The sequence below is a fragment of the Rattus norvegicus genome, chromosome 2, assembly GCF_021556685.1.
Source record: "Rattus norvegicus strain SHRSP/BbbUtx chromosome 2, alternate assembly SHRSP_T2T, whole genome shotgun sequence".
In the NCBI taxonomy this organism is placed as follows: domain Eukaryota; kingdom Metazoa; phylum Chordata; class Mammalia; order Rodentia; family Muridae; genus Rattus; species Rattus norvegicus.
In genome coordinates, this window is record NC_141535.1 from 7,465,120 (window position 1) to 7,492,654 (window position 27,535).

The window sequence follows — 27,535 nt, forward strand, 5'->3', positions numbered from 1 at the left end:
TTTTGTCCTAACAACAGTGTCCTTTGCCTTACAGAAGCTTTGCAGTTTTATGAGATCCCATTTGTTGATTCTTTATCTAAGAGCAGAGGCCATTGGTGTTTTCTTCAGGAAATTTCCTCCAGTGCCCATGAGTTCAAGATGCTTCCCCACTTTTTCTTCTATTAGTTTGAGGGTATCTAGTTTGATGTGGAGGTCTTTGATCCACTTGGACTTAAGCTTTGTACAGGGTGATAAGAATGGATCGATTTGCATTCTTCTACATTCCGACCTCTAGTTGAACCGGCACCATTTGCTGAAAATGCTATCTTTTTTCCATTGGATGGTTTTGGCTCCTTTGTCAAAAATCAAGTGACCATAGGTGTGTGGGTTCATTTCTGGGTCTTCAATTCTATTCCACTGGCTTATCTGTCTGTCTCTGTATCGGTACCATACAGTCTTTATCACTATTGCTCTGTAATACTGCTTCAGTTGAAGGATAGGGATTCCCCTGGATTTTTTTATTTTGTTGAGGATAGTTTTAGCTATCCTGGGTTTTTTGTTATTCCAGATGAACTTGCAAGTTGTTCTGTCTAGCTCTATGAAGAATTTAGTTGGAATTTTGATGGGGATTGCATTGAATCCATAGATCGCTTTTGGTAAAATGGCCATTTTTACTATGTTAGTCCTGCCAATCCATGAGCATGGGAGATCTTTCCATCTTCTGAGATCTTTTTCAATTTCTTTCTTCAGAGACTTGAAGTTCTTATCATACAGATCTTTCACTTGCTTGGCTAAAGTCACACCGAGGTATTTTATATTATTTGGGACTATTATGAAGGGTGTAATTTCCCTAATTTCTTTCTCGGCTTGTTTCTCCTTTGTGTAGAGGAAGGCTACTGATTTATTTGAGTTAATTTTATACCCAGCCAGTTTGCTGAAGGTGTTTATCAGGTTCAGTAGTTCTCTGTTGGGACTTTTGGGATCACTTAAGTACATAATCATATCGTCTGCAAATAGTGATACTGTGACTTCTTCCTTTCCAATCTCTATCTGTTTGATCTCCTTTTGCTGTCTGATCGCTCTGGCTAGGACTTTCAGAACTATATTGAGTAAGTAGGGAGAGAGTGGGCAGCCTTGTCTAGTCCCTGATTTTAGTGGGATTGCTTCAAGTTTCTCTCCATTTAGTTTAATATTAGCTACTGGCTTGCTGTATATGGCTTTTACTATGTTTAGGTATGGGCCTTGAATTACTATTCTTTCCAGTTCTTTTATCATGAAGGGTTGTTGAATTTTGTCAAATGCTTTCTCAGCATCGAATGAAATGATCATATAGTTCTTATCTGTCAGTTTGTTTATATAGTGGATTAGATTGATGGTTTTCCATATATTAAACCATCCCTGCATCCCTGGAATGAAGTCTTGGATTCGTTTTTCAAGAATTTTATTGAGTACCTTTGCGTCGATATTCATAAGGGAAATTGGTCAGAAGTTTTCTTTCTTTGTTGGGTCTTTGTGTGGTTTAGGTATAAGAGTAATTGTGGCTTCATAGAGGGAATTCGGTAGTGCTCAATTTCGTGTGTTTCAATTTCGTGGAATAGTTTGGATAGTATTGGTATGAGGTCTTCTATGAAGGTCTGATAGAATTCTGCACTGAACCCGTCTGGACCTGGGCTCTTTTTGGTTAGGAGACCTTTTATGACTGCTTTTATTTCTTTAGGAGTTATGGGATTGTTTCAATGTTTTATCTGTTCCTGATTTAACTTCGGTACCTGGTATCTGTCTAGGAAATTGTCCATTTCCTCCAGATTTTCCAGTTTTGTTGAATATAGGCTTTTGTAGTAGGATCTGATGACTTTTTGAATTTCCTCTGGCTCTGTTGTTATGTCTCCCTTTTCATTTCTGATTTTGTTAATTTGGGCACACTTTCTGTGTCCTCTGGTTAATCTGGCTAAGGGTTTATCTATTTTGTTGATTTTTTTCTCAAAGAACCAGCTCCAGGTTCTGTTGATTCTTTGTATAGTCCTTTTTGTGTCTACTTGGTTGATTTCAGCTCTGAGTTTGATTATTTCCTGCCTTCTACTCCTCCTGGGTGTATTTGCTTCTTGTTGTTCTAGAGCTTTTAGGTGTGCTGTGAAGCTGCTGATATATGCTCTCTCCTGTTTCTTTCTGCAAGCACTCAGAGTTATGAGTTTTCCTCTTAGCACAGCTTTCATTGTGTGCCATAATTTGGGTATGTTGTACCTTCATTTTCATTAAATTCTAAGAATTCTTTAATTTCTTTCTTTATTTCTCCCTTGACCAGGTTATCATTGAGTAGAGCATTATTCAACTTCCACGTATATGTAGGCGTTCTTTCCTTATTGTTATTGAAGACCAGCTCTAGCCCGTGGTGGTCTGATAGGACGCAGGATTATTTCTATCTTTCTCTATCTATTGAGGCCTGTTTTATGACTGATTATAGGTCAATTTTGGAGAAAGTACCATAAGGTGGTGAGTAGAAGGTATATCCTTTTCTTTTAGGATAGAATGTTCTATAAATATCTGTTAAATCCATTTGGTTCATGACTTCTCTTCGTTTGTCTATGTCTCTGTTTAAGTTCTGTTTCTATGATCTGTCCATTGATGAGAGTGGGGTGTTGAAATCTCCTACTATCATTGTGTGAGGTGCAATGTGTGCTTTGAGGTTTAGCTGCCCTTGTATTTAGAGGATAGATATTTAGGATTGAGAGTTCATCTTGGTGGATTTTTCCTTTGATGAATATGAAGTGTCCTTCCTTATCTTTTTTGATGACTTTTGGTTGAAAATCAATTTTATTCAATATTAGAGTGGTACTCTAGCTTGCTTCTTCAGACTATTTGCTTGGAAAGTTGTTTTCCAGCCTTTCACTCTGAGGTAGTGTCTGTCTTTGTCTCTGAGACGTGTTTCCTGTAGGCAGCAAAATGGTCGGTCCTCATTTCATGTCCAGTTTGTTAATTTATGTCTTTTTATTGGTGAATTGAGTCCATTGATGTTGAGAGATATTATGGATTAGTGATTTTTGCTTCCTCTTGTATTCGTATTTGGATGGGAGATTATGTTTGTGTGCATGTCTTCTCTTTGTTTTGTTGCATGACAATTAGTTTCTTGGTTTTTCTAGGGTGTTGCTTGCCTCCTTATGTTGGGCTTTACCACTTATTATCCTTTGTAGGGCTGGATTATAGAAGGATATTGTGTAAATTTGGTTTTGTCATGGAATATCTTGGTTTCTCCATGTATGTTAATTGAGAGTTTTGCAGGATACCGTAACCTGGGCTGGCATTTGTGTTCTCTTAGGGTCTGTATGACATCTGTCCAGGATCTTCTGGCTTTCATAGTTCTGGTGAGAATTCTGGTATAATTCTGATAGGTCTGCTTTTATATATTACTTGACATTTTTCTCATACTGCTTTTAATATTCTTTATTTGTTTTGTGCATTTGGTGTTTACACTATTATGTGACGGGAGAAGTTTCTCTTCTGGTCCAATCTATTTGGAGCTCTTGTAGGCTTCCTGTATGTTTATGGGCATCTCTTTCTTTAGGTTAGGGAAGTTTTCTTCTATGGTTTTGTTGAAGATATTTACTTGTCCTTTGAGCTGGGAGTCTTCACTCTCTTCTATACCTCTTATCCTTAGGTTTGATCTTCTCATTGTGTCCTGGATTTCCTGTATGTTTTGGGCCAGTATCTTTTTCTGTTTTAAATTATCTTTGACAGTTGTGTCGGTGATTTCTCTGGAATCTTCTGCTCCTGAGATTCTCTCTTCTATGTCTTGTATTCTGTTGGTGATGCTTGTATCTTCGGCTCCTTGTCTCTTCCTTTGTTTTTCCATATCCAGGGTTGTCTCTCCTTGCGCTTTCTTGATTGCTTCTATTTCCATTTTTAATTCCTCCACCTGTTTGTGTTTTCCTGGAATTCTTTCAGGGATTTTTGCATTTCCTCTCTATAGGCTTCTGCTTGTTTGTGTTTTCCTGCATTTCTCTAAGGGAGTTCTTTATGTCTTTCTTGAAGTCCTCCATCATCATGATCAAATGTGATTTAAAATCTAGATCTTGGTTTTCTGGTTTGTTTGGATAATCAGTTTGCTTTGGTGGGAGAGTTGTGCTCCGATGATGCCATGTAGTCTTGGTTTCTTTTGCTTGGGTTCCTGCGCTGCCTCTTGCCATCACGTTGTCTCCCGTGTTACCTTGTTCTGCCTTTTCTGACAGTGGTTAGATCGTCCTATAGGCCTGTGTGTCAGGAGTGCTGTAGACCTGTTTTCCTGTTCTCTTTCTGCCAGTTATGGGCACTGAGTGTTCTGCTTTCAGGCATGTAGTCTTTCCTGTCTACTGGTCTTCAGGTGTTCCTGTGGGCATGTGTCTTGAGTCCACCAGGCAGGTCACTTGGAACAGAAAAGTTGGTCTTACCTCTGGTCTCAGACCTGGAGTCATTTCGTTTATCCAGGTTTCAGCTCTCTGTGAGGGCAGCAACCAGAAGGGCCTGCCCCTCCTTTGCTAGGGACCCTGTGCACAGGGGGCTTAGAGTGCTAGGCACTTTCCTCTAGAGTCAGAAATGTGGGCAGAGAGTGGTCTCCTCTGGCTTCCCAGGTTTGTCTGCCCCTCTGAAGGTCTAGCTCTTCCTCCCATGGGATTTGGGTGCAGGGAACTGTTTGACCGGGTCCCTTCAGATCTGGGCATTGTCTGGACCGCAGCACTGAGTGTCCCTATCTTCCTGTTCCCAGAGGCCCTATACAGTTTCCTCTTGGGCCAGGCATGTGGGCAAGAGTGGCTAGTACTGGTGGTCTCTCCTGCCCTGCAGTCTCAGGAGTGCCCACCTGTCTGGGTGGTAAGCTCTTTCTCCCATGGGGTTTTTGAGCAAGGAGCTGTGGGCCGGGATCAGCGAGGTTCGGGTCCTAGCTAGAAACCTTATTTATTCTTTTCTTATATAAATTAATACTTTTTTATTTTAATAGATTTATTTGTTTACATTTCAAATGTTATTCCCTTTCCTGGTTTCCTGGACAGAAGCTCCCTATTCCATCTCCCTTCCTTTCTTCTATAAGGGTGTTCCCTTCCCCTTCCAACCCCCTTATCCCCCCTGACATTTTCCTACACTGGGGTTTCCAGCCTTGGGGGACTCCTACTTGGGGCTTCTACTTCCATTTGTGCCCAAGAAGGAGGATGGCCATTTTTACTATGTTAATTCTACCAAGCCATGATCATGGGAGATATCTCCACTATATAAACAACCTCAATGAAAAACAAATCACGTGATCATCTCATTAGGTGCTGAAAAAGCATTTGACAAAATACAATACCCCTACATGGTAAAAGTATTGGAGAGATCAGGAATTCAAGGCCCATACATAAACTTAATAAAAGCAATACACAACAAACCAACATCCAATATCAAATTAAGTGGAAAGATACTTGAACAATCCCGCTAAAATCAAGGACAAGGCTGCCCACTCTATCCATATCTATGTAATATAGTACTTGAAATTCTAGCTAGAGCAATAAGACAAGGAGATCAAGGGGATACAAATTGGCAAAGAAGAAGTCAAGGTATCACTATTTGTAGATGACTGGATAGTATACATAAGCAATCACAAAAATTCAACCAGAGAACTTCTACAGCTGGTAAACAACTTGAAAGTTGCTGGATATAAAATTAACTTAAACAGATCAGTAGCCTTCCTTCCTTTATACAAATGATAAATGCGCTAAGCAAAACATTAGAGAAACAACGTCCTTCATGGTAGTCACAAATAATATAAACTATATTGGGGTAACTCTAACCAAAGAAGTGAAAGATATATATGACAAGAACTTCAAGTCTCTCAATAAAGAAATCAACGAAGACTTCTTTTTTAATTTTTTTTTTGAGCTTTTAAACTTTTCAGATGTCTTTTTTTTTTTAACATTTTTTTTTTTTTTATTAACTTGAGTATTTCTTATATACATTTCGAGTGTTATTCCCTTTCCCGGTTTCCGGGCAAACATCCCCCTCCCCCCTCCCCTTCCTTATGGGTGTACCCCTCCCAACCCTCCCCCCATTGCCGCCCTCCCCCCATAGACTAGTTCACTGGGGGTTCAGTCTTAGCAGGACCCAGGGCTTCCCCTTCCACTGGTGCTCTTACTAGGATATTCATTGCTACCTATGGGGTCAGAGTCCAGGGTCAGTCCATGTATAGTCTTTAGGTAGTGGCTTAGTCCCTGGAAGCTCTGGTTGCTTGGCATTGTTGTACTTTTGGGGTCTCGAGCCCCTTCAAGCTCTTCCAGTTCTTTCTCTGATTCCTTCAATAGGGGACCTATTCTCAGTTCAGTGGTTTGCTGCTGGCATTCGCCTCTGTATTTGCTGTATTCTGGCTGTGTCTCTCAGGAGCGATCTACATCCGGCTCCTGTCAATCTGCACTTCTTTGCTTCATCCATCTTGTCTAATTGGGTGGCTGTATATGTATGGGCCACATGTGGGGCAGGCTCTGAATGGGTGTTCCTTCAGTCTCTGTTTTAATCTTTGCCTCTCCCTTCCCTGCCAAGGGTATTCTTTTTCCTCATTTAAAGAAGGAGTGAAGCATTCACATTTTGATCATCCGTCTTGAGTTTCGTTTGTTCTAGGGATCTAGGGTAATTCAAGCATTTGGGCTAATAGCCACTTATCAATGAGTGCATACCATGTATGTCTTTCTGTGATTGGGTTAGCTCACTCAGGATGATATTTTCCAGTTCCAACCATTTGCCTACGAATTTCATAAACTCGTTTTTGATAGCTGAGTAATATTCCATTGTGTAGATGTACCACATTTTCTGTATCCATTCCTCTGTTGAAGGGCATCTGGGTTCTTTCCATTTTCTGGCTATTATAAATAAGGCTGCGATGAACATAGTGGAGCACGTGTCTCTTTTATATGTTGAGGCATCTTTTGGGTATATGCCCAAGAGAGGTATAGCTGGATCCTCAGGCAGTTCAATGTCCAATTTTCTGAGGAACCTCCAGACTGATTTCCAGAATGGTTTTACCAGTCTGCAATCCCACCAACAATGGAGGAGTGTTCCTCTTTCTCCACATCCTCGCCAGCATCTGCTGTCACCTGAGTTTTTGATCTTAGCCAATCGCACTGGTGTGAGGTGAAATCTCAGGGTTGTTTTGATTTGCATTTCCCTTATGACTAAAGATGTTGAACATTTCTTTAGGTGTTTCTCAGCCATTCGGCATTCCTCAGCTGTGAATTCTTTGTTTAGCTCTGAACCCCATTTTTTAATAGGGTTATTTGTTTCTTTCCTCAGTGTCTTGAAGTTCTTATTGTACAGATCTTTTACTTGCTTGGTTAAAGTCACACCGAGGTACTTTATATTATTTGGGTCTATTATGAAGGGTGTCGTTTCCCTAATTTCTTTCTCGGCTTGTTTCTCTTTTGTATAGAGGAAGGCAACTGATTTATTTGAGTTAATTTTATATGCAGCCACTTTGCTGAAGTTGTTTATCAGCTTTAGTAGTTCTCTGGTGGAACTTTTGGGATCACTTAAATATACTATCATGTCATCTGCAAATAGTGATATTTTGACCTCTTCTTTTCCGATCTGTATCCCTTTGATCTCCTTTTGTTGTCTGATTGCTCTGGCTAGAACCTCTAAGAACTATATTGAATAAGTAGGGAGAGAGTGGGCAGCCTTGTCTAGTCCCTGATTTTAGTGGGATTGCTTCAAGTTTCTCTCCATTTAGTTTAATGTTAGCAACTGGTTTGCTGTATATGGCTTTTACCTTGTTTAGGTATAGGCCTTGAATTCCTATTCTTTCCAGGACTTTTATCATGAAGGGGTGTTGAATTTTGTCAAATGCTTTCTCAGCATCTAATGAAATGATCATGTGGTTCTGTTCTTTCAGTTTGTTTATATAATGGATCACGTTGATGGTTTTCCGTATATTAAACCATCCCTGCATGCCTGGGATGAAGCCTACTTGATCATGGTGGATGATTGTTTTGATGTGCTCTTGAATTCGGTTTGCCAGAATTTTGTTGAGTATTTTTGCGTCGATATTCATAAGGGAAATTTGTCTGAAGTTCGCTTTCTTTGTTGTGTCTTTGTGTGGTTTAGGTATACGAGTAATTGTGGCTTCGTAGAAGGAATTCGGTAGGGCTCCATCTGTTTCAATTTTGTAGAATAGTTTGGATAATATTGGTATGAGGTCTTCTATGAAGGTTTGATAGAATTCTGCACTAAACCCGTCTGGACCTGGACTCTTTTTGGTTGGGAGACCTTTAATGACTGCTTCTATTTCCTTAGGGGTTATGGGGTTGTTTAACTGGTTTATCTGTTCCTGATTTAACTTCGATACCTGGTATCTGTCTAGGAAATTGTCCATTTCCTGAAGATTTTCAAATTTTGTTGAATATAGGTTTTTATAGTAAGATCTGATGATTTTTTGAATTTCTTCTGAATCTGTAGTTATGTCTCCCTTTTCATTTCTGATTTTGTTAATTTGGACGCACTCTCTGTGTCCTGTCGTTAGTCTGGCTAAGGGTTTATCTATCTTGTTGATTTTCTCAAAGAACCAACTTTTGGTTCTGTTGATTCTTTCTATGCTCCTTTTTGTTTCTACTTGGTTGATTTCAGCTCTGAGTTTGATTATTTCCTGCCTTCTGCTCCTCCTGGGTGTATTTGCTTCTTTTTGTTCTAGAGCTTTTAGGTGTGCTGTCAAGCTGCTGACATATGCTCTTTCCTGTTTCTTTCTGCAGGCACTCAGCGCTATGAGTTTTCCTCTTAGCACAGCTTTCATTGTGTCCCATAAGTTTGAGTATGTTGTATCTTCATTTTCATTAAATTCTAAAAAGTTTTTAATTTCTTTCTTTATTTCTTCCTTGACCAGGTTATCATTGAGTAGAGCATTGTTCAATTTCCACGTATATGTGGGCATTCTTCCGTTATTGTTATTGAAGACCAGTTTTAGGCCGTGGTGGTCCGATAGCAGGCATGGGATTATTTCTATCTTTCTATACCTGTTGAGGCCCGTTTTTTGACCAATTATATGGTCAATTTTGGAGAAAGTACCATGAGGAGCTGAGAAGAAGGTATCTCCTTTTGCTTTAGGATAGAATGTTCTATAAATATCCGTTAAGTCCATTTGGCTCATGACTTCTCTTAGTCTGTCGACATCACTGTTTAATTTCTGTTTCCATGATCTGTCCATTGATGAGAGTGGGGTGTTGAAATCTCCCACTATTATTGTGTGAGGTGCAATGTGTGTTTTGAGCTTTAGTAAGGTTTCTTTTACATATGTAGGTGCCCTTGTATTTGGGGCATAGATATTTAGGATTGAGAGTTCATCTTGGTTGATTTTTCCTTTGATGAATATGAAGTGTCCTTCCTTATCTTTTTTGATGACTTTTAGTTGGAAATTGATTTTATTTGATATTAGAATGGCTACTCCAGCTTGCTTCTTCTGACCATTTGCTTGGAAAGTTGTTTTCCAGCCTTTCACTCTGAGGTAGTGTCAGTCTTTGTCTCTGAGGTGTGTTTCCTGTAGGCAGCAGAATGCAGGGTCCTCGTTGCGTATCCAGTTTGTTAATCTATGTCTTTTTATTGGGGAGTTGAGGCCATTGATGTTGAGAGATATTAAGGAATAGTGATTATTGCTTCCTGTTATATTCATATTTGGATGTGAGGTTATGTTTGTGTGCTTTCATTCTCTTTGTTTTGTTGCCAAGACGATTAGTTTCTTGCTTCTTCTAGGGTGTAGCTTGCCTCCTTATGTTGGGCTTTACCATTTATTATCCTTTGTAGTGCTGGATTTGTAGAAAGATATTGTGTAAATTTGGTTTTGTCATGGAATATCTTGGTTTCTCCATCAATGTTAATTGAGAGTTTTGCTGGATACAGTAACCTGGGCTGGCATTTGTGTTCTCTTAGGGTCTGTATGACATCAGTCCAGGATCTTCTGGCCTTCATAGTTTCTGGCGAGAAGTCTGGTGTGATTCTGATAGGTCTCCCTTTATATGTTACTTGACCTTTTTCCCTTACTGCTTTTAATATTCTTTCTTTATTTTGTGCGTTTGGTGTTTTGACAATTATGTGACGGGAGGTGTGTCTTTTCTGGTCCAATCTATTTGGAGTTCTCTAGGCTTCTTTTATGCCTATGGGTATCTCTTTTTTTAGGTTAGGGAAGTTTTCTTCTATGATTTTGTTGAAGATATGTACTGGTCCTTTGAGCTGGGAGTCTTCACTCTCTTCTATACCTATTATCCTTAGGTTTGATCTTCTCATTGAGTCCTGAATTTCCTGTATGTTTTGGACCAGTAGCTTTTTCCGTTTTACATTATCTTTGACAGTTGAGTCAATGATTTCTATGGAATCTTCTGCTCCTGAGATTCTCTCTTCCATCTCTTGTATTCTGTTGGTGAAGCTTGTATCTACAGCTCCTTGTCTCTTCTTTTGGTTTTCTATATCCAGGGTTGTTTCCATGTGTTCTTTCTTGATTGCTTCTATTTCCATTTTTAATTCCTTCAACTGTTTGTGTTTTCCTGGAATTCTTTCAGGGATTTTTGCGATTCCTCCCTGTAGGCTTCTACTTGTTTATTAATGTTTTCCTGTGTTTCCCTAAGTGTGTTCATGTCTTTCTTGAAGTCCTCCAGCATCATGATCAAATATGATTTTGAAACTAGATCTTGCTTTTCTGGTGTGTTTGGATATTCCATGTTTGTTTTGGTGGGAGAATTGGGCTCCGATGATGGCATGTAGTCTTGGTTTCTGTTGCTTGGGTTCCTGCGCTTGCCTCTCGCCATCAGATTATCTCTAGTGTTACTTTGTTCTGCTATTTCTGACCGTGGCTAGACTGTCCTATAAGCCTGTGTGTCAGGAGTGCTGTAGACCTGTTTTCCTCTCTTTCAGTCAGTTATGGGGACAGAGTGTTCTGCTTTCAGGCGTGTAGTTCTTTCTCTCTACAGGTCTTCAGCTGTTCCTGTGGGCCTGTGTCTTGAGTTCACCAGGCAGCTTTCTTGCAGCAGAAAATTTGGTCTTACCTGTGGTCCTGAGGCTCAAGTTCGCTCGTGGGGTGCTGCCCAGGGGCTCTCTGCAGAGGTAGCAACCAGGAAGACCTGTGCCGCCCCTTCCGGGAGCTTCAATGCACCAGGGTTCCAGATGGTCTTTGGCTTTTTCCTCTGGCGTCCGAGATGTGCGTGCAGGGAGCAGTCTCTTCTGGTTTCCCAGGCTTGTCTGCCTCTCTGAAGGTTTAGCTCTCCCTCCCACGGGATTTGGGTGCAGAGAACTGTTTATCCGGTCTGTTTCTTTCAGGTTCCGGCGGTGTCTCAGGCAGGTGTCCTGCCGCTCCTGGGCCCTCCCCCATGGGAGCCCAGAGGCCTTATACAGTTTCCTCTTGGGCCAGGGATGTGGGCAGGGGTGAGCAGTGTTGGTGGTCTCTTCCGCTCTGCAGCCTCAGGAGTGCCCATGTGACCAGGCGGTTGGGTCTCTCTCTCACCGGGTCTGGAAGCAGAGAGCTGCTGCGGGCCGGGATCCGCGGGTGTGGGACTTTCGGTAAACACAGAACGTGCCCGGGCCTAGAGAAATTCTGCTTCCGTGTGTCCCAAGCTCACCAGGCAGCTTTCTTGCAGCAGAAAATTTGGTCTTACCTGTGGTCCCGAGGCTCAGGTTCGCTCGTGGGGTGCTGCCCAGGGGCTCTCTGTAGAGGCAGCAACCAGGAAGACCTGTGCCGCCCCTTCTGGGAGCTTCAGTGCACCAGGGTTCCATATGGTCTTTGGCTTTTTCCTCTGGCGTCCGAGATGTGTGTGCAGGGAGCAGTCTCTTCTGGTTTCCCAGGCTTGTCTCTCTTTTTTAATTTTTAAAGGATAAATTTTTAGGGTGCAGCATTGTAAATCCTCTCTCCTTTGTTAAAATTTTAAGTATTTTGATTTATTCTCCTTTTCTATAGTTTCTGAAGAGATGTTGGATATGGTCTTATCTTTCTCTCTCTCTCTCTCTTTTCCAGCTTTTTCGTAGAGTTTTGCCTTAACTTTAATTTTCTGTGGTTTGAAGGTACCATAACTGGATATAGGTTTGGGTTTTTGCTTCTGCCTGGTGTTCATCTTTCTGAGTGTCCTCTGTGTTTCCTGGTTGGTGCTTGTGTCTAGTGTTAAGCTGGGGACATTCTCAGTTATCATAGTTCTAAATATGTTCCCTTCTGCTTCTTCTGGTATTCAATTAGGTCTATTTAGGTCTTTTGTAGTTGTCCCATGGTTCTTGGAACGTCCCTTCTGTTGCATTCAGTATGTTTTCTTGTTGCTTTACTGTTTGAGTGATTTCAGTGGAGATACCTGAAATTCAGAAATTATTTTCTCAACAATCTGTCAATAATCATGAACACTTGGTTTCGTTAATAGGTTTGTTTTCTTTTCTATCTCTTGTTGTTTCTCAGTTTTTCAGAATTTACATTGCTCATTTCTTTTATGTTGTCTCCTTAATTAATGGAGTTTTTTTTTACAATATTAATCATAGCTAATAATTCCTGCATTCCTGCTGTACTCCAGCATCTCTGTATTACTGACTCCAGTCCTGAAGCTTGGTCTGTTCTACAAAATGTATCTTTTACATTTGAATCTCCTTTCCTTTATAGTCTTGTGGTGGTTAATGTAGCTGCTGTAAGCCTTTGGTGGTGTGGTGTAAGGTGGCATACAGAATACATTCTGTGGCCTTGTGTTCTCAGTCTTGTTGAGCCAGGATCTCTGATCTGTGAGCATCACTATGCTTCTTTCTCTGCCCTTCACCCTCGCTTTGGCAGAATAGGCTCCCTACAGTGGGCTTGAACTGCATACTTTTTGTCTTCTACACAGGACGCCTTTAGTGGAAGGAAATTAAATTCCCCATCTTTTGCTAGTAAATAACAGACTACTAACTGGGAAATTCTTAAATATTTGCAAACTACATAGCACACTTCCTTATAACCTAGTTCAAATAACAAGTCCTGAGCAATATTAGGAAATATGCTTCAATGAGTTAAAGTCTGCAGTGTGTGAGCACTGTAGAACATGACTGAAGCAGAGCTTAGAGGAGATGTGTCATACTAACGGTTACATTGGGAATGGAGCACAGCTACCCTCAAACTAATGATGTCAGCTGCTGTCTTAGGAATCTAAAAACAAAAGGTAAGTTAAGCCCAAAATAAGATGAATAAAGAAATGGCAAAGATAAGATAGGAATCTGCTAGATAAGACAAAGAAAAAGACAGTAGAATGGATTTTTTTTTTAGAAGTACTGCTAATAAATCTGCAGTTACATGAGCTAAGAAAAAGAAGATAGGAAACCAGTCTTTGAATAAAAGCATGTCACTGCAGCTATTAGCATGTCAATAATATTCCAATATCAATCTCTTGTTCTGACATTTGTCAACTCAGAAAAAATAATAAAATTTTTTAAGGTACAAAGTTTGCTTAAGCAGAAATAAATCAATAGCTACATGTCTACTAAAGATATCAAGACTGAAACACCATGAGGGAAACTAAGACCAATGACTCCACTGATGAATTCTGCCAGACATTTATGGAAAAAATGATACCAGTTCTATTTAAGTTTTTCTTAAAAATCAGAGATGAAAATGCTTTTCAATATAATCTGTGAAGCCAGATTTATTCCAGTACAAAAACCAGAGATATTCCAAGAACAAAAAAGGATTGAGCAGTGTCAGCCCTAGCATACATGAGGAAATTCATAACAGAACCTTAGCATTTATATCCAACAACACAAGAAAGATAATGCATTACACTCAGATGTGGTTTTTCCCACGAACTTGAACATGAGTACAGTTAGAGATGCCATTCATGTGAAGTTATAGACCATGAAATCTGCGTGGCGTTTCCAGCAGCAGAGCATAAGGGACTTTGGGTGAGCTGGAGACAGAAATGATTACATTGAGGTGGGAGACAGCTTTTGCTAATGGTGGCCTTGTGTTCTACCTCAGCTGTGACGTTTGTCTGTCAGTGTATGATTTGGAACTCTTCAGAGTGGATGCAGCTACTTTTACTTTAGTTACACTATTGAAATTGTTCATTGTTTTTCAGGGAATTTTCATTGTTTTATACAGGGTATATATTTAATATATCAACCAGAAGTACTAAGGCACTGGGTGTAGTGGTAATTATGAGAGTCCAGAAATGTGACTATGAGTGCAGCCTGGGCTATCTAGACCCTGTCTCTAAGAAAAAGTATGTAAAGTGCACCTGTGAAAATTGTTAGCAAATGTTCTTCTGCTTGAGAGCGCATTACACAAGCAGAAGCCAGTAGAATTGATCTCTCTCTTTTTTTTTTTTTTTTTGCTTTACAGTTAAGGACAAAGAAAATTTGCAAAATTACAACCTGTTGCTTGAAAAGTGGTCTTTTTCACAAGCTGTCACTGGTCTGATTGACACAGGAAAAATATCTGAAGCCGAATCTCTGTGCACAAAGGTACTATTGTGGAATTATACATTGAAATTCATGCATTTTTTTGTCTTATGTAAAACTCTAGCATATAGTACTTAAGGAGTGTAGGGTGGTAGTAATAACAAGCAATATTTATTGGCTACTTACTGCAAGTCAGTCTTTCCATCTAGGATTATTTTTTTCTGGACTTCACAACAATTGGTGATGTATACGTTTATGATTGTCAACCTTTTTATCAATGAGAAAATTCAGTTCTGAAAAATGTTAAGTTTTTGCCCAGGAGCTCTCAGCAGCTAGAAGTGTCTTGCTACTACTGTACTGCTTCTAAAACCTGCATACTCTCTTTGTGTAAGAAATATTGTTTGTTTGTTTACTTATGTATTCATTCGTTCATTCATGTGTGTGAATGTGTATCAGAGTATGAGGAGGTTATAGGGGTATCATATCCTCGTGCTGGAATTATAGTCAGGATGAGCTGCATTGTATGGGTTCTGGGAATTGAACTCCAGTCCTCAACAAAGTCAATAAACGTTTTTAGTCACTGAGCCCTCTTCCTAGCCCCCGCCTGGACTCTGTACAGACCGTTTATTTTGCTTTCTTGTCACTCCCTTTAAAATGCTGGTCTCAAGATTGTGTTCACCTCAGCTCCCTGCACCCAAATCCTGAGGGGAAGGGAGCTGAATTCCTAGAAGTGCAGAAAATCCTGAGACCTCAGGAGAGACCTCCACTTCTGCCTACTTCTGCTCACAGTCCACATAAGAGGAAACTGCATAGTGCCTCTGGATACAGGAATATAGGAACAGATAGCAGCAGGAACCTGCTGGTTTCTGTCTGCACCCAGTACTGAGCTGACCCTGAACTGAACCCGTCCCAAAGCTGGCTGCACCCAATTCCCATTGGAGAGAGAACTGGATCCTCAGAAGTGCGGACATTCCTGAGAACTCAGAGGAGACAACTACTTTCTGCCCATGTTCCTGACCCAAGAGGAAATCACCTAGTGGGGACCTAGGAGGAGTCAGGGGCAGTACCCTTCCGGTTTCTGCCTGTGCCCAGAGCTGAAAGCCATTCTCCAGGAGCAACTACACACTTGAGAGCAGAGGTAAGACCAACTCTTCTGAGCCAGGCAACCCGCCTGGAGGCTTCAGGTCATGTAAACCCAGCAGCAGCTCTCTGGTCCCAGAGAAAACAGGTCTACAGGAGGGTCAAGCCACTGTCAGAGACAGCAAGACAAGCTAACACCAGAGACAGTTTGATGGCAAAAGGCAAGTGCAGGAATGTAAGCAACAGAAACTTGACAGACTACTTGACATCATCAAAACCCAGGTTTCCCACCAGAGCAAATACTGGATATCTAAACACCCCAGAAAAGCAAGATTTAGATTTAAAATCACATTTTATGATGATGATGGATGAATTTAAGAAGGACGTAAATAATTTCCCTAAAGAAATAGAGGGCAACACAAGTAAACAAGTAGAAGCCCTTAAAGAGGAATCACAAAAATCCCTTTAAGAATTACAAGAAAACACAACCAAACAGGTGAAGGGATTGAACAAAACCATTCAGAATTTAAAAATGGACATAGAAACAATAAAGAAAGCACAAGGGGAGACAACCCTGGATATAGAAAACCAAAGGAAGAGACAAGGAGCCATAGATACAAGCATCACCAATAGAATGCAAGAGATAGAAGAGAGAATCTCAAGAGCAGAAGATTCCATAGAAATCGATACAACTGTCAAAGATAATTTAAAACGGAAAAAGATACTGGCCTATAACATACAAGAAATCCAGGACACAATGAGAAGATCAAACCTAAGGATAATAGATAGAGAAGAGAGTGAAGACTCCCAACTCAAAGGATCAGTAAATATCTTCAACAAAATCATAGAAGAAAACTTCCCTAACCTAAAGAAAGAGATGCCCATAAACATACAGGAAGCCTACAAAACTCCAAATAGATTGAATCAGAAAAGAAACTCCTCCTGTCATAATAGTCAAAACACCAAATGCACAAAACAAATAAAGAATATTAAAAGCAGTAAGGGAAAATGTGAATTAACATATAAAGGCAGACCTATCAGAATCACACCAGACTTCTCAACAGAGACTATGAAAGCCAGAAGATCCTGGACTGATGTCATACAGACCCTAAGAGAACACAAATGCCAGCCCAGGTTACTGTATCCATCAAAGGTCTCAATTCACATAGATGGAGAAACCAAGATATTCCATGACAAAACCAAATTTACATAATATCTTTCCACAAATCCAGACCTACAAAAAATAATAGATGGAAAGTTCCAATACAGGGAAGGAAACTACACCCTATAAAAAGCAAGAAAGTAATCTTCTTGCAAGACACTCAAAAGAAGAGAGACACACAAACATAATTCCTCCTCTAACAACAAAAATAAGATGAAACAACCACTATTCCTTAACATCTCTTAACATCAGTGGATTCAATTGCCCAATAAAGACACAGACTAACAGACTGGACCACATCAAAGTTGACCACATCATCGGTCACAGAACAGGCCTCAACAGATACCAGAAGATGGAAGTAATCCCATGCATCCTCTCAGACCACCATGGACTGAAGCTGCTCTTCAATAACAACAGAAATGACAGAACGCCCACATACACGTGGAAGCTGAACAATGCTCTACTCAATGACAACCTGGTCAAGGAAGAAATAAAGAAAGTAAAGACTTTTTAGAATTTAATGAAAATGAAGGCACAACATACCCAAACTTATGGGACACAATGAAAGCTGTGCTAAGAGGAAAACACAGTTCTGAGTGCCTCCAAAAAGAAACAGGAGAGAGCATACATTAGCAGCTTGACAGCACAGCTAAAAGCTCTAGAACAAATACACACAAGAGGAGTAGAAGGCAGGAAATAATCAAACTCAGAGCTGAAATCAACCAAGTAGAAACAAAAAGGACTATACAAAGAATCAAGAAAACGATGAGCTGGTTCTTTGAGAAAAATCAACAAGATAGATAAACCCTTAAAGTAACCAGAGGGCACAGAGAGTGTATCCAAATTAACAAAATCAGAAATGAAAAGGGAGACATAATAACAGACTCTAAGGAAATTCAAAAAAACATCAGATCCTACTTTAAAAGCCTATATTCAACAAAACTGGAAAATAATATATTTTCTCTTTCTTGTGAAGGATTCTATCTGCTCTACTTCCAGAACAGTGCATTAATTTTATTGTGGATGCTGACTAAGCATAATTTAGCAGTTGTAATGTCTCCTCTGCTAGAATGAGGAATGCTTTATGAGTCTGTCCTTTTCATTTTATAGTTTTAGTCTCTCTTAATAGAAGGCCTTCAAGTATACTTTAGAAATATGTTGAACTGTGATCTCATGAGAAAAAAATAGATAAGTATTTTCTGAAGAGAAGCAGCACAGAAGAGTTGGAAGTTTGCCAACCTCCAGAGCTGACACTTGAGATGAAAATTCTAATTATTCTTATATGATCATAACATATGTATGTTATGGCACTGTACTTCATAAGTAAATACAAATGTTTCATTAATCATACAGCATGGTATGTTCCACTGAAATAGTAATAGCCTTCACTTTTTACATTTCTTTTTTTTTCTCTTTTTTCACTTTTTACATTTCTTGAGTGAGTTTTATATTTAGAACTTTAATGTAACAGTTGAGAATAAACCGACTCAACAGGGCATATTAAATCTAAACTAAGTGACTCAAGCACTATAACACTATTACTTGGTGAAGGATTATTTAAGTGTATGTATGCTTTGGTATTACTAGGCTGTGTAGTTTTTGTTTAACTTTTATACCTGTTTTTGCTATAGCCAAAAAAAGAAAGGTTTAAATTAAGGGGAATAAAATCTCTCAGCATGGAGCACAGTGTAATTAATTGCCTTTTACTTATTTCAGTTTAGAGCCCATTTTGATATGCTTCTATTTGGGATTTAATTTTTAGAATTTAAAAAGCAACCCCGATCAGCCAGCTGTTATCTTACTGTTGAGACAAGTTCAGTGTACATCACTCCTGGCGTCACAGAAACCCCTCCCAGATGCTGTACTGGAAGAACTGCAAAAAACAGTCATGTCCAACTCAACCTCTGTTCCAGCATGGCAGGTGAGCTCTCTGCTTTCTTATGTGAGTCCTACATCAAAATATGCTGTGAGGCTAGTCGAGGATGCTAGTCCATCTCCATTGAAGTCTTACTGTTAGACGTACTGTCAGTTTCCAAATCTGAAGAGTATTTTAGGAATTTAACATTAGTTTAGGATCTGTTTTCTATAATGTTTTAAGCCATTCTTAATTGTTGATTGTAAATTTCCTCAGATGAAAACAATGGCAGAACCCCATCATTTACTTTGAGTTGATGTAACCGAACTACATGTTCAGTTTTATACTAAGGACACTGTCTTAGTTACTTTTTCTGTTTCTTTGACAGACTACATGATGAAAGCAACATAGAGGAGGAGGTTATGTCAGCTCACAGCTCCAGGATAGTGTGAATGAAAGTGTGTTTTTGAAAGGCTGGTCCCTTGTTGAAAGGCTGGTCCCTTTTTAATGGCACCATTTGGAGATGTTTGAAAAATGTGGCCTTGCAGGAAAAACTGTCTCAGGGTTTGACTTTGAGAGTATGCGGCCTCAGTTCAATTCTGGTTTACTCCCTCTGCTTCCTGTTCCTGTTGCCATGACTGTATTCAGCTGCCACTATCCCTGGCATATTAAAGTCTTATCCCTCAAACTGTACACCAAAATGAATTCCATTCTAAAAGTCAGTTGGCCATGGTGTTTTAGCATAAGAACAGAAAGTAGCTAATACAGACATTGGTACCAGAGTGTGGGCACTTACTTAAAATAAACTGATTGTGGATTCTATAAAGGAATATGGACTTTAGGATTTTGGAACCAGAGAAGTTATTGAATGGTATAAGTAGAGCACACAGGGCCATTCTAGTATGAGCCTGGAAGGCAGAAGTGCTGAAACTGATTCAAAGCCCAGACATGAAGAAATGTCTTCTGTAAGGAAGAGATGATACCAGTTCTATTCCATATTTTCTTAAAAACCAAAGAGATGAAAATGCTTTTGAATATAATCTATGAAACCAGATTTATTCCAATATGAAAATCAGAGACATTCTAAGAACAGAAAAGGACTGAGCAGTGTCAGCTCTAGCATCCATGGGGAAATTCATAACAGAACCTTCGCATTTATATTCAACAACACAAGAAAGATAATGCATTACACTCAGGTGTGGTTTGTCCCACGAACTCGAACATGAGTACAGTTAGAGATGCCATTCATGTGAAGTTATAGACCATGAAATCTGAGTGGCATTTCCAGCAGCAGAGCATAAGAGAGATTTATGGGTGAAACAGTCTTAGCAACTGAGCTAGTGAACATTCAGTTACATTTTTTCAAAGTATCTAGCAGGTTTCTGCCCATGTCCTGAGAACTTGTAGGAGGCAAATGAAAAATTAATCAACTAATTTCATGCACATGTCAATGCTATATAATGTTGAGTCAGTGGAATAGTTATTATTAATTACTCCTTGCAGGGCTACAAAATAAAAAGCAAGTAGACAGAAAGAAATACAAAATGAACAGTTTGGAGAGAAAATGAACCCTAGAAAGCTTAGTGTTACAGCCACAGCATTTGCTAGAAGAGAGGCTCTGGTTATAAAAGAGGTTAGGACCATCAGGGAGACTCCTTCTGCTATATACCCTTCAACAGAAGAAAGGGTAGCAGACCCAGACCCACCTGGCTAAGGTGCTGTATTGCAAAAAGAACATCTGAGGGGGAGCCAGGCCTTGCCCAACAGTATTCAGCATTACAATATATAGCAATCAACCAAACCTCAACACATCTGCACTCTTTAAAGCAAAAGGAGAAGCTGTGATTCTAACTTTTGTCATTTTTATCTAGCTTTAATTAGTTTTGAACTTTATAAAAATGAAATACTTGTATCTAGTTTAATTTAATATTATTTACAAGAGATTCCTTTTGTTGTTACATGTTACCAGAATGTTTCTTCACCTCACTTTGTGGTTATTTTGAGTTATTATATTAGGACAATGAGTATGTTAGATGTCTTATTTTGTTTGGCAGATAAACCCAATCATTTTTCCATATGTGTGTACCAGCTTATATTCATATGAACATTCCATATGCTAGTGTTGTTGATTTTTGTTTCTCTCATATTTTGTTAGATGTGTAAGTAATACTATTTTTCAGTTGTTCTCTCATTTACTTGATGACTAATGATGCTGAACAACTTCTGAAATGCTAGGGACCTTTCAGATAACACTTTTTTTTCTCCCAAGAATTTTTGTTTTAATTGGATATTTTTTATTTACATTTCAAATGTTATTCCCTTTCACGGTTTGCCATTTATAAGCCCCCTGTCTCCTCCCCCTGCTTCTAAAGGGGTGTTCACCCTCCCAAACCACCCTCCCTTGCCACCTCCCTGCCCTTACATTCCCCTACACTGGGGGAGTCCAGCCTTGGCAGGACCAAGGGCTTTTCCTTACATTGTTGCCCAACAAGGCTATCTTCTGCTACATATGCAGCTGGAGTCATGTGTACTCTTTGATTAGTGGTTTAATCCCTGGGAGCTCTGGTTGGTTGGTATTGTTGTTCTTGCAAGGCCCTTCAGCTCTTTCAATCCTTTCTCTAATTCCTCCAATGGGGATCCCGTTCTCAGTTCCGTGGTTGACTGTGAGAATTTGCCTCTGGATTTCTCATATTCTGAAAGAGCCTCTCAGGAGACAGCTCTGGCAAGCTCCTGTCAGCATGCACTTCTTGCCTTCAGCAATATTACTAGGTTTGTTGGCTATACATATATATATATATGGGCTTGATCTGCAGGTGGGACAGGCTCTGAATGGCCATTCCTTCAGTCTCTGCTCTAAATTTTGACTCCATATCTCCTCCTATGATTATTTTTGTTCTGTCCTTTAAGAAGGACTGAGGCATCCACACTTTGGTCCCTCCTCCTTCTTGAGCTTCATGTGGTCTGTGGATTGTATCTTGGTTAATTCGAGCTTTTGGGCTAATATCCACTTATCAGTGAGTGTACACCATGTGTGTTTTTCTGTGAATGGGTTACCTCACGCAGGATGATATTTTCTAGTTAAATCCATTTGCCTATGAATTTCATGAAGTCATTGTTTTTTATAACTGAGTAGTACTCCATTGTGTACATGTATCACATTTTCTGTATCCATTCCTCTGTTGAAGGGCATCTGGGTTCTTTCCAGCTTCTGGAAAGAACTGCTATGAACATAATGGAGCATGTGTGTTTGTTTTATGCTGGAGCATCTTTTGGGTATATGTCCAGGAGTGGTATAGCTAGGTCATCAGGTAGTACTGCGTGCAATTTTTCCGAGGAACCTCCAGACTGATTACCACAGCAATTGTACCAGTCTGCAATCCCAACAACAATGGAGGAGTGTTCCTCTATCTCCACATCCTCCCCAGCATCTGTTGTCACCTGAGTTTTTATCTTAGCCATTCTGACTGGTGTGAGGTGGAATCTTAGGTTTGTTTTGATTTGCATTTCTCAGATGACTAAGGATGTTGAACATTTCTTTAGGTACTTGTCATATATTCAGTATTCCTCAGCTGAGAATTCTTTGTTTAGCTCTGTACTCCATTTTTTAATAGGGTGTTGGCTCTCTGGAGTCTAACTTCTTGAATTCCTTGTAAATATACCTCTATCGGATACACCTCTATCGGATGTAGGATTGGTAAAAACCTTTTCCCAATCTGTTGGTTGCTGTTTTGTCCTAATGACTGTCCTTTGCCTTACAGAAGCTCTGCAGTTTTATGAGGTCCCATTTGTCAATTCTTGATCTTAGAGCATAAGCCATTGGTGTTCTGTTCAGGAAATTTCTCCAGTGCCCATGTGTTCGAGGCTCTTCCACAATTTTTCTTCTATTAGTTTGAATGTATCTGGTTTAATGTTGAGGCCTTTATCTACTTGGACTTGAGCTTTGTACAAGGCAATAGGAGAGGGTCAATTTTCATTCTTCTACATGCTGACCTCTAGGTGAACCAGCACCATTTGTTTAAAATGCTATCTTTTTTCCATTGGATGATTTTAGCTCCTTTGTCAAAGATCAAGTGACCATAGGTAGGTGAGTTCATTTCTGGGTCTTCAATTCTATTCCACTGATCTACCTGCCTGTTTCTGTACCAAAACCATACAGTTTTTTTTTTATCAATATTGCTTTGTAATATTGCTTGAGGTCGGGGATGATGATTTCCCCAGAAGTTCTTTTATAGTTGAGGATATTGTGGGGTTTTTTTCTTATTCCAAATGAATTTGCAAATTGTTCTTTCTAACTCTATGAAGAATTGAGTTGGACTTTTGATGGGGATTGCACTGAATCTTTAGATTGCTTTTGGCAAAATGGCCATTTTTGCTATATTAATCCTGCCAGGCGCAGTCTGGACCGCTGGGCACCTGCAGCTTGAGTGCCCCTATCTTCCTGTTCCCAGATGCCCTATACAGTTTCCTCTTGGGCCAGGGATGTGGGCAAGGGTGGGGAGTACTGGTGGTCTCTCCTGCCCTGCAGTCTCAGGAGTGCCCACCTGTCTGGGCGATGAGCTCTCTCTCCACGGGATTTGGGACCAGGGAGCTGTGGGCCGGGATCAGTGAGCATGTATTTGTTTCTTAATCCGAATGCTGAAGTAGACATGTTAAAATCACTTGTTACTGAGAACATGTCTACTATTGGGTTCTGTCAGCCCTTTCTCATGAATTCTATGTTGTTGGTATTTGTAAATGTAGAAATGCTTATGTGGAAGGAGTACTGTTATAGTATCAACTTATTCTTTCCATGTTGTTGTCTTAAAGACTACATTGTTGAAAGGGCTACAGCTGCACAAACTTTCTTTTTATGAGTATTTACATAGTTTATCTTTTTTTTTGCTTTTGGTAATCTTGACTTTTCATCTTTGGAAACATTTAGACTTCAGCTTGATAGGACTATGAATGTATTGCTACCAGATTAAACTGTATGACTACCTTCCTTTTGGGACACACACCAATAATTGAATTAAAAATTAAATTAATTAGACTTACTTAATTTTAGGGAATGGAGAACCAGACTCTGTAGTATGCTCAGATGTTCTATTTCTGTCTTCCTTTCTGCTCTTTAGTGGTTGGCACAGGTGTATCAGTCCCAAGGAATGATGAGTGCCGCAGAGATGTGTTATAGAAAGAGTCTCCAAGTGGCATCCCAGCAGGGCAGCTGGAGTGGGAAGCTCTCGAGCCTGCTGAAGCTAGCCCTTCTTGCACTGGAAGTGTGCATGGTAAGCCCAGTGTTGCACTGGAAGTGTGCATGGTAAACCCAGTGTTGTCACTGTGACCATGGAAACGTGATTCCTTCACAAAACGCTTTTCCCTTTTAACTAGGCAGCCTTTCGCCTTTCACAGAGTGATATTCTGTGGCTCCATTGCTTCATTGTCTTCTGCTGTGGTATCTTGTGGACTACACCTTGAGCTCTAGAGAAACATAGAACATTAGGAACCCATAGACTACAACAGAACTTCAAAATTGTTTAGAGACACTCTAAGACTGTAATTTTAAAAATTGAATTATAGCAAGTGTATTCTTGGTAACTTAAGAATTCAAGTCTGCTACTGATTGTGACAAAGATGCCAGAATTTAACCTTTTCTCCTTAATTCAATTTGACATTCCTTAAGGTATTTCTAGGGACCTATAACTTGATATCCTATTTTATGATGCCAATTTTACATATATTAACCAAAAAGTTTGATTGCCAGTAGGGAAAATTCTTGAAGATAACATGTACATGAGAGTGAAGTCAACCTGCAGAAAAATTTATATACTATAATCTTATTTGAGCACTTATATGATATATGTTTGAGAATCAGGATATACAAGCACAGCAGTCCGTAGATACCAATTCATGGAAAGATACATAGAAGCTATAATGATAGTTCCTTTGAATAGAAGAACTGGGCTTTTAGAGATAAGGGAGCATTTTAAATCATATCTTTTGATAGTATTTGAATTTTTATCATATTTATATAACTCAGTTAAAAGATGTGCTGTCCTTTTTTTCTACTTTATGTGATTAGAAGAGACTGTCCTGTGTAGACCTGAAATAGCTTGTTTTTACCTGATTTTTCCATGCAAACATGATCAACTCACTTTATATTTTTTGATTATGAAAGAAAATGGTGGAAAGATGTTTTGGGGTGGATGCCATAGGTATGTTGCTGTAGACACATGGGCGATGTTTTGTTCTCCTCCTTGGCTTTACCAATGCTTAGTGGAGAGGTGGTCAGTTTCCAATAAATAGTTCTGGAGCAGATGAAGAAATAATAACACAACACCAGGTTCTACACTTTTACTTGCCATCTTCAAATTTGTTAATAATCATGAACACTTGTATTTTTGTACTGACCCCTAAGTTTTGTGTGGCAGATAGATACCTGCTCCTGATGTTAAAAATCTCTGAGAAAGCTAGCATAAGGAAAACAACTTTCAAATCTTTCAGGCCTGGAGAGCTTTGTGTCATTTCTTACTATAGTACTTGCCAAATATAAACTTCCAAAAGTTTGCTCAGGACCTGGAAATACAGGTATCCTGAAGGCATGGGTGTACAGTGGAAGAGCACCATGCCACTGTGGCTTTGGTGAGCCTCAGTCTCTGCCTGAGACACATGCAGATCCTTACACCCAACCGATGGACAGAAGCCGGGGACCCCTGTTGTTGAATTAGGGAAAGGCTAGAAGAAGTTGCAGAGGAGGGAGGCCCCATAGGCCCCAATGCTGATATCTGTCAGACACTGAGCCACCAACCAGGCAGCATACACAAGCTGGTACGAGGCCCCCAACATATATACAGCAGAGGATAGCGTGGTCTGGCCTCAGTGAGAAAAGATACACCTAACCCTCAAGACATTTGTGGCCCCAGGGAGTGGGGAAGCCTGTCAGGGTGAGGGTGGTGGTAGTGACATCCTGTTGTAGACAGAGGATGAGAAACAGTCAGAGGATAGACCAGGAGTGACTGGACTGTAGAAAAGATTAAAGATAATTAAAAAGAAAAGAAAGGAAACAACAAGTAAAACAAAACAGAATTAAAAGAAAAGGCACAAGAAACTCAAACACACAAATAAACACAAATAAAACCCATAAGAACACAAAATTGGAAACCATAATTTACAAACCAAAATTTATATAATTTATAAATTTATATAATTTATATAATTTTCTTACTGAGAAAAAAAATGCTCAAACAGAGCAACATGAGACAAAACGTCTATGAAAATAGCATTGAGTTCTTGATGTCTGTGAAAACACCATTGAGTTCCTATTGTACTCGCCATCTCCTCCTGGGCATGTGACTGCCCTGAATTGTAGGTAATGTATCCAGAGACGTTTCCATAGCAAGCAGGTGGAGATAGGGTCAGTTAGGAGGGGAGCTCACGGCCACTTTCCCTTCTCAGCACATGAACCCACCCCATTCGTAAAGTGAATATGTCAAAACTTAGAGTTAATGTTTATTTTGCATTTTTTAGGCTAATGTTTCAGGTGATCACTGGTCATCCTTGGTTCAAGAAGCCACAAGTGAGGCCTTGAAGGTTTGCTTTAGTCCGCTGGCTATCTTCTTGCAAGCGTTGTTACAGTTCAACCGTAAGATGGGAGCAAGGTATTAGACATCTGTGTTTATTGTTTGCTTTGAAATTCTAGGAGGTTACAAAACCTCCTAGGAAGTGATCGAGAGAAGATTTTTAATGAGATAAACTAGTGTATCAGGCTTTGGGATATTACGTCTCTACTTTAGGAACATCTCATTCTGTATTGCAGTGAAGAATAAAACATTTCATATTTATTTAACAAAAAATGTTGCATAGATATAAGTATGATAGGTTTGGCATGTCAGCATTTCACATGAAGATGCCCTTGAGAGTTTTAAAAATTTTTTTTTCTATTTTAGGATATAATGTAATGTGGATTTTAGAACCAGACAAAATCAGAGTGGTTCTGGCTCAAGGTTATATTAATAGAAATTTTGCTAATTTAACAAGCTGGAAAAAATTAACAAATGTTAAAAAGATAAACTTATTCATAAATATGCACTTTCATGTCTAGAAAAGTCAAAGGCTGTTTAGATTAAAACAAAACTTTATTATTTATTAGAGGTTGGGGATGGGGATCACAAATGTAAAGGCCATTACTTAGATCTCTCTCTCTCTCTCTCTCTCTCTCTCTCTCTCTCTCTCTCTCTCTCTCCTCTCTCTCTCTCTCTCTCTCTCTCTCTCTCTCTCTCTCTCTCTCTCTCACACACACACACACACACACACACACACACACACACGAAAAGTGTTTAAAAATAACATCTGGTTCTAGTAAGTCAACTATATATATAAACAAATGACTTAGGAATAAACATTGCTGATACAGAATATAGAATAGGTTTATAGAAATAAAGCTAACATATATAAACATGCTCCCCTCAAAAAGCCAAGCTGCACAAAATAAGACTGAAGGATGAATTAAGATCCCACAATTCTATAAGATTTACCAATTCTATAATACTCACCTGGCAAGGGGCTCTGCTCATCGGGCTGGCATGAGTTCACTAAAAGTTGTGTCTATAAACTTCTGAGTGAAATGTTCCTGGTGATGCACATGAGGGATAGGAGAAAACAAGCTCTCATGTGACCCTGCCATACTCCTTTCCATTGATAGCATTTCCAAAAATAGACCCTAAATATGCCATCTAGGAAGAAACTGCTTATGATGTAACACAGTACATGGACTTTTCCAAGACAACTTCTTTAGTTCTTGCTCAAACCAATTACTATTTATATGATTGTTTTACTTAGCAGTTCTGAAGTTAGTTATGTTATTTCTACCACTAAGGAGTTTTGAGAGTCATTAACGTTAGAAGATAGAAGTGAAAAAAATAAGAATATAACTGTAAATCATTTTATAATTATGTAAGTTGAGTTCGCATATTGAACATATCCTTGAAAACACTAAATGCTTGATTTTTACTCATGTGGCTTCTTGTACCAATAATAAACATTCTTGTCAATTATAGACCATAGCTGTTATTGGCTGGTTAGTTGGTTGCTTGGTTACTTGTCTAAGAACTTTGCCTCACTGT

At 39.4% G+C, this 27,535-nt stretch overlaps 1 protein-coding gene across 12 annotated transcripts in view; it reads left to right on the forward strand.

Moving 5' to 3' along the window:
- Skic3 (SKI3 subunit of superkiller complex) overlaps positions 1-27,535 on the forward strand; it is a 113,295-nt gene that overhangs the window by 81,535 nt on the left and 4,225 nt on the right. For all 12 annotated transcript variants that reach the window (XM_087617429.1, XM_087617447.1, XM_087617439.1 and 9 more), the window contains 4 exon segments: positions 14,282-14,403; positions 18,345-18,503; positions 23,549-23,701; positions 25,941-26,071. In XM_087617429.1, the coding sequence (XP_087473555.1) occupies positions 14,282-14,403; positions 18,345-18,503; positions 23,549-23,701; positions 25,941-26,071 (565 nt within the window).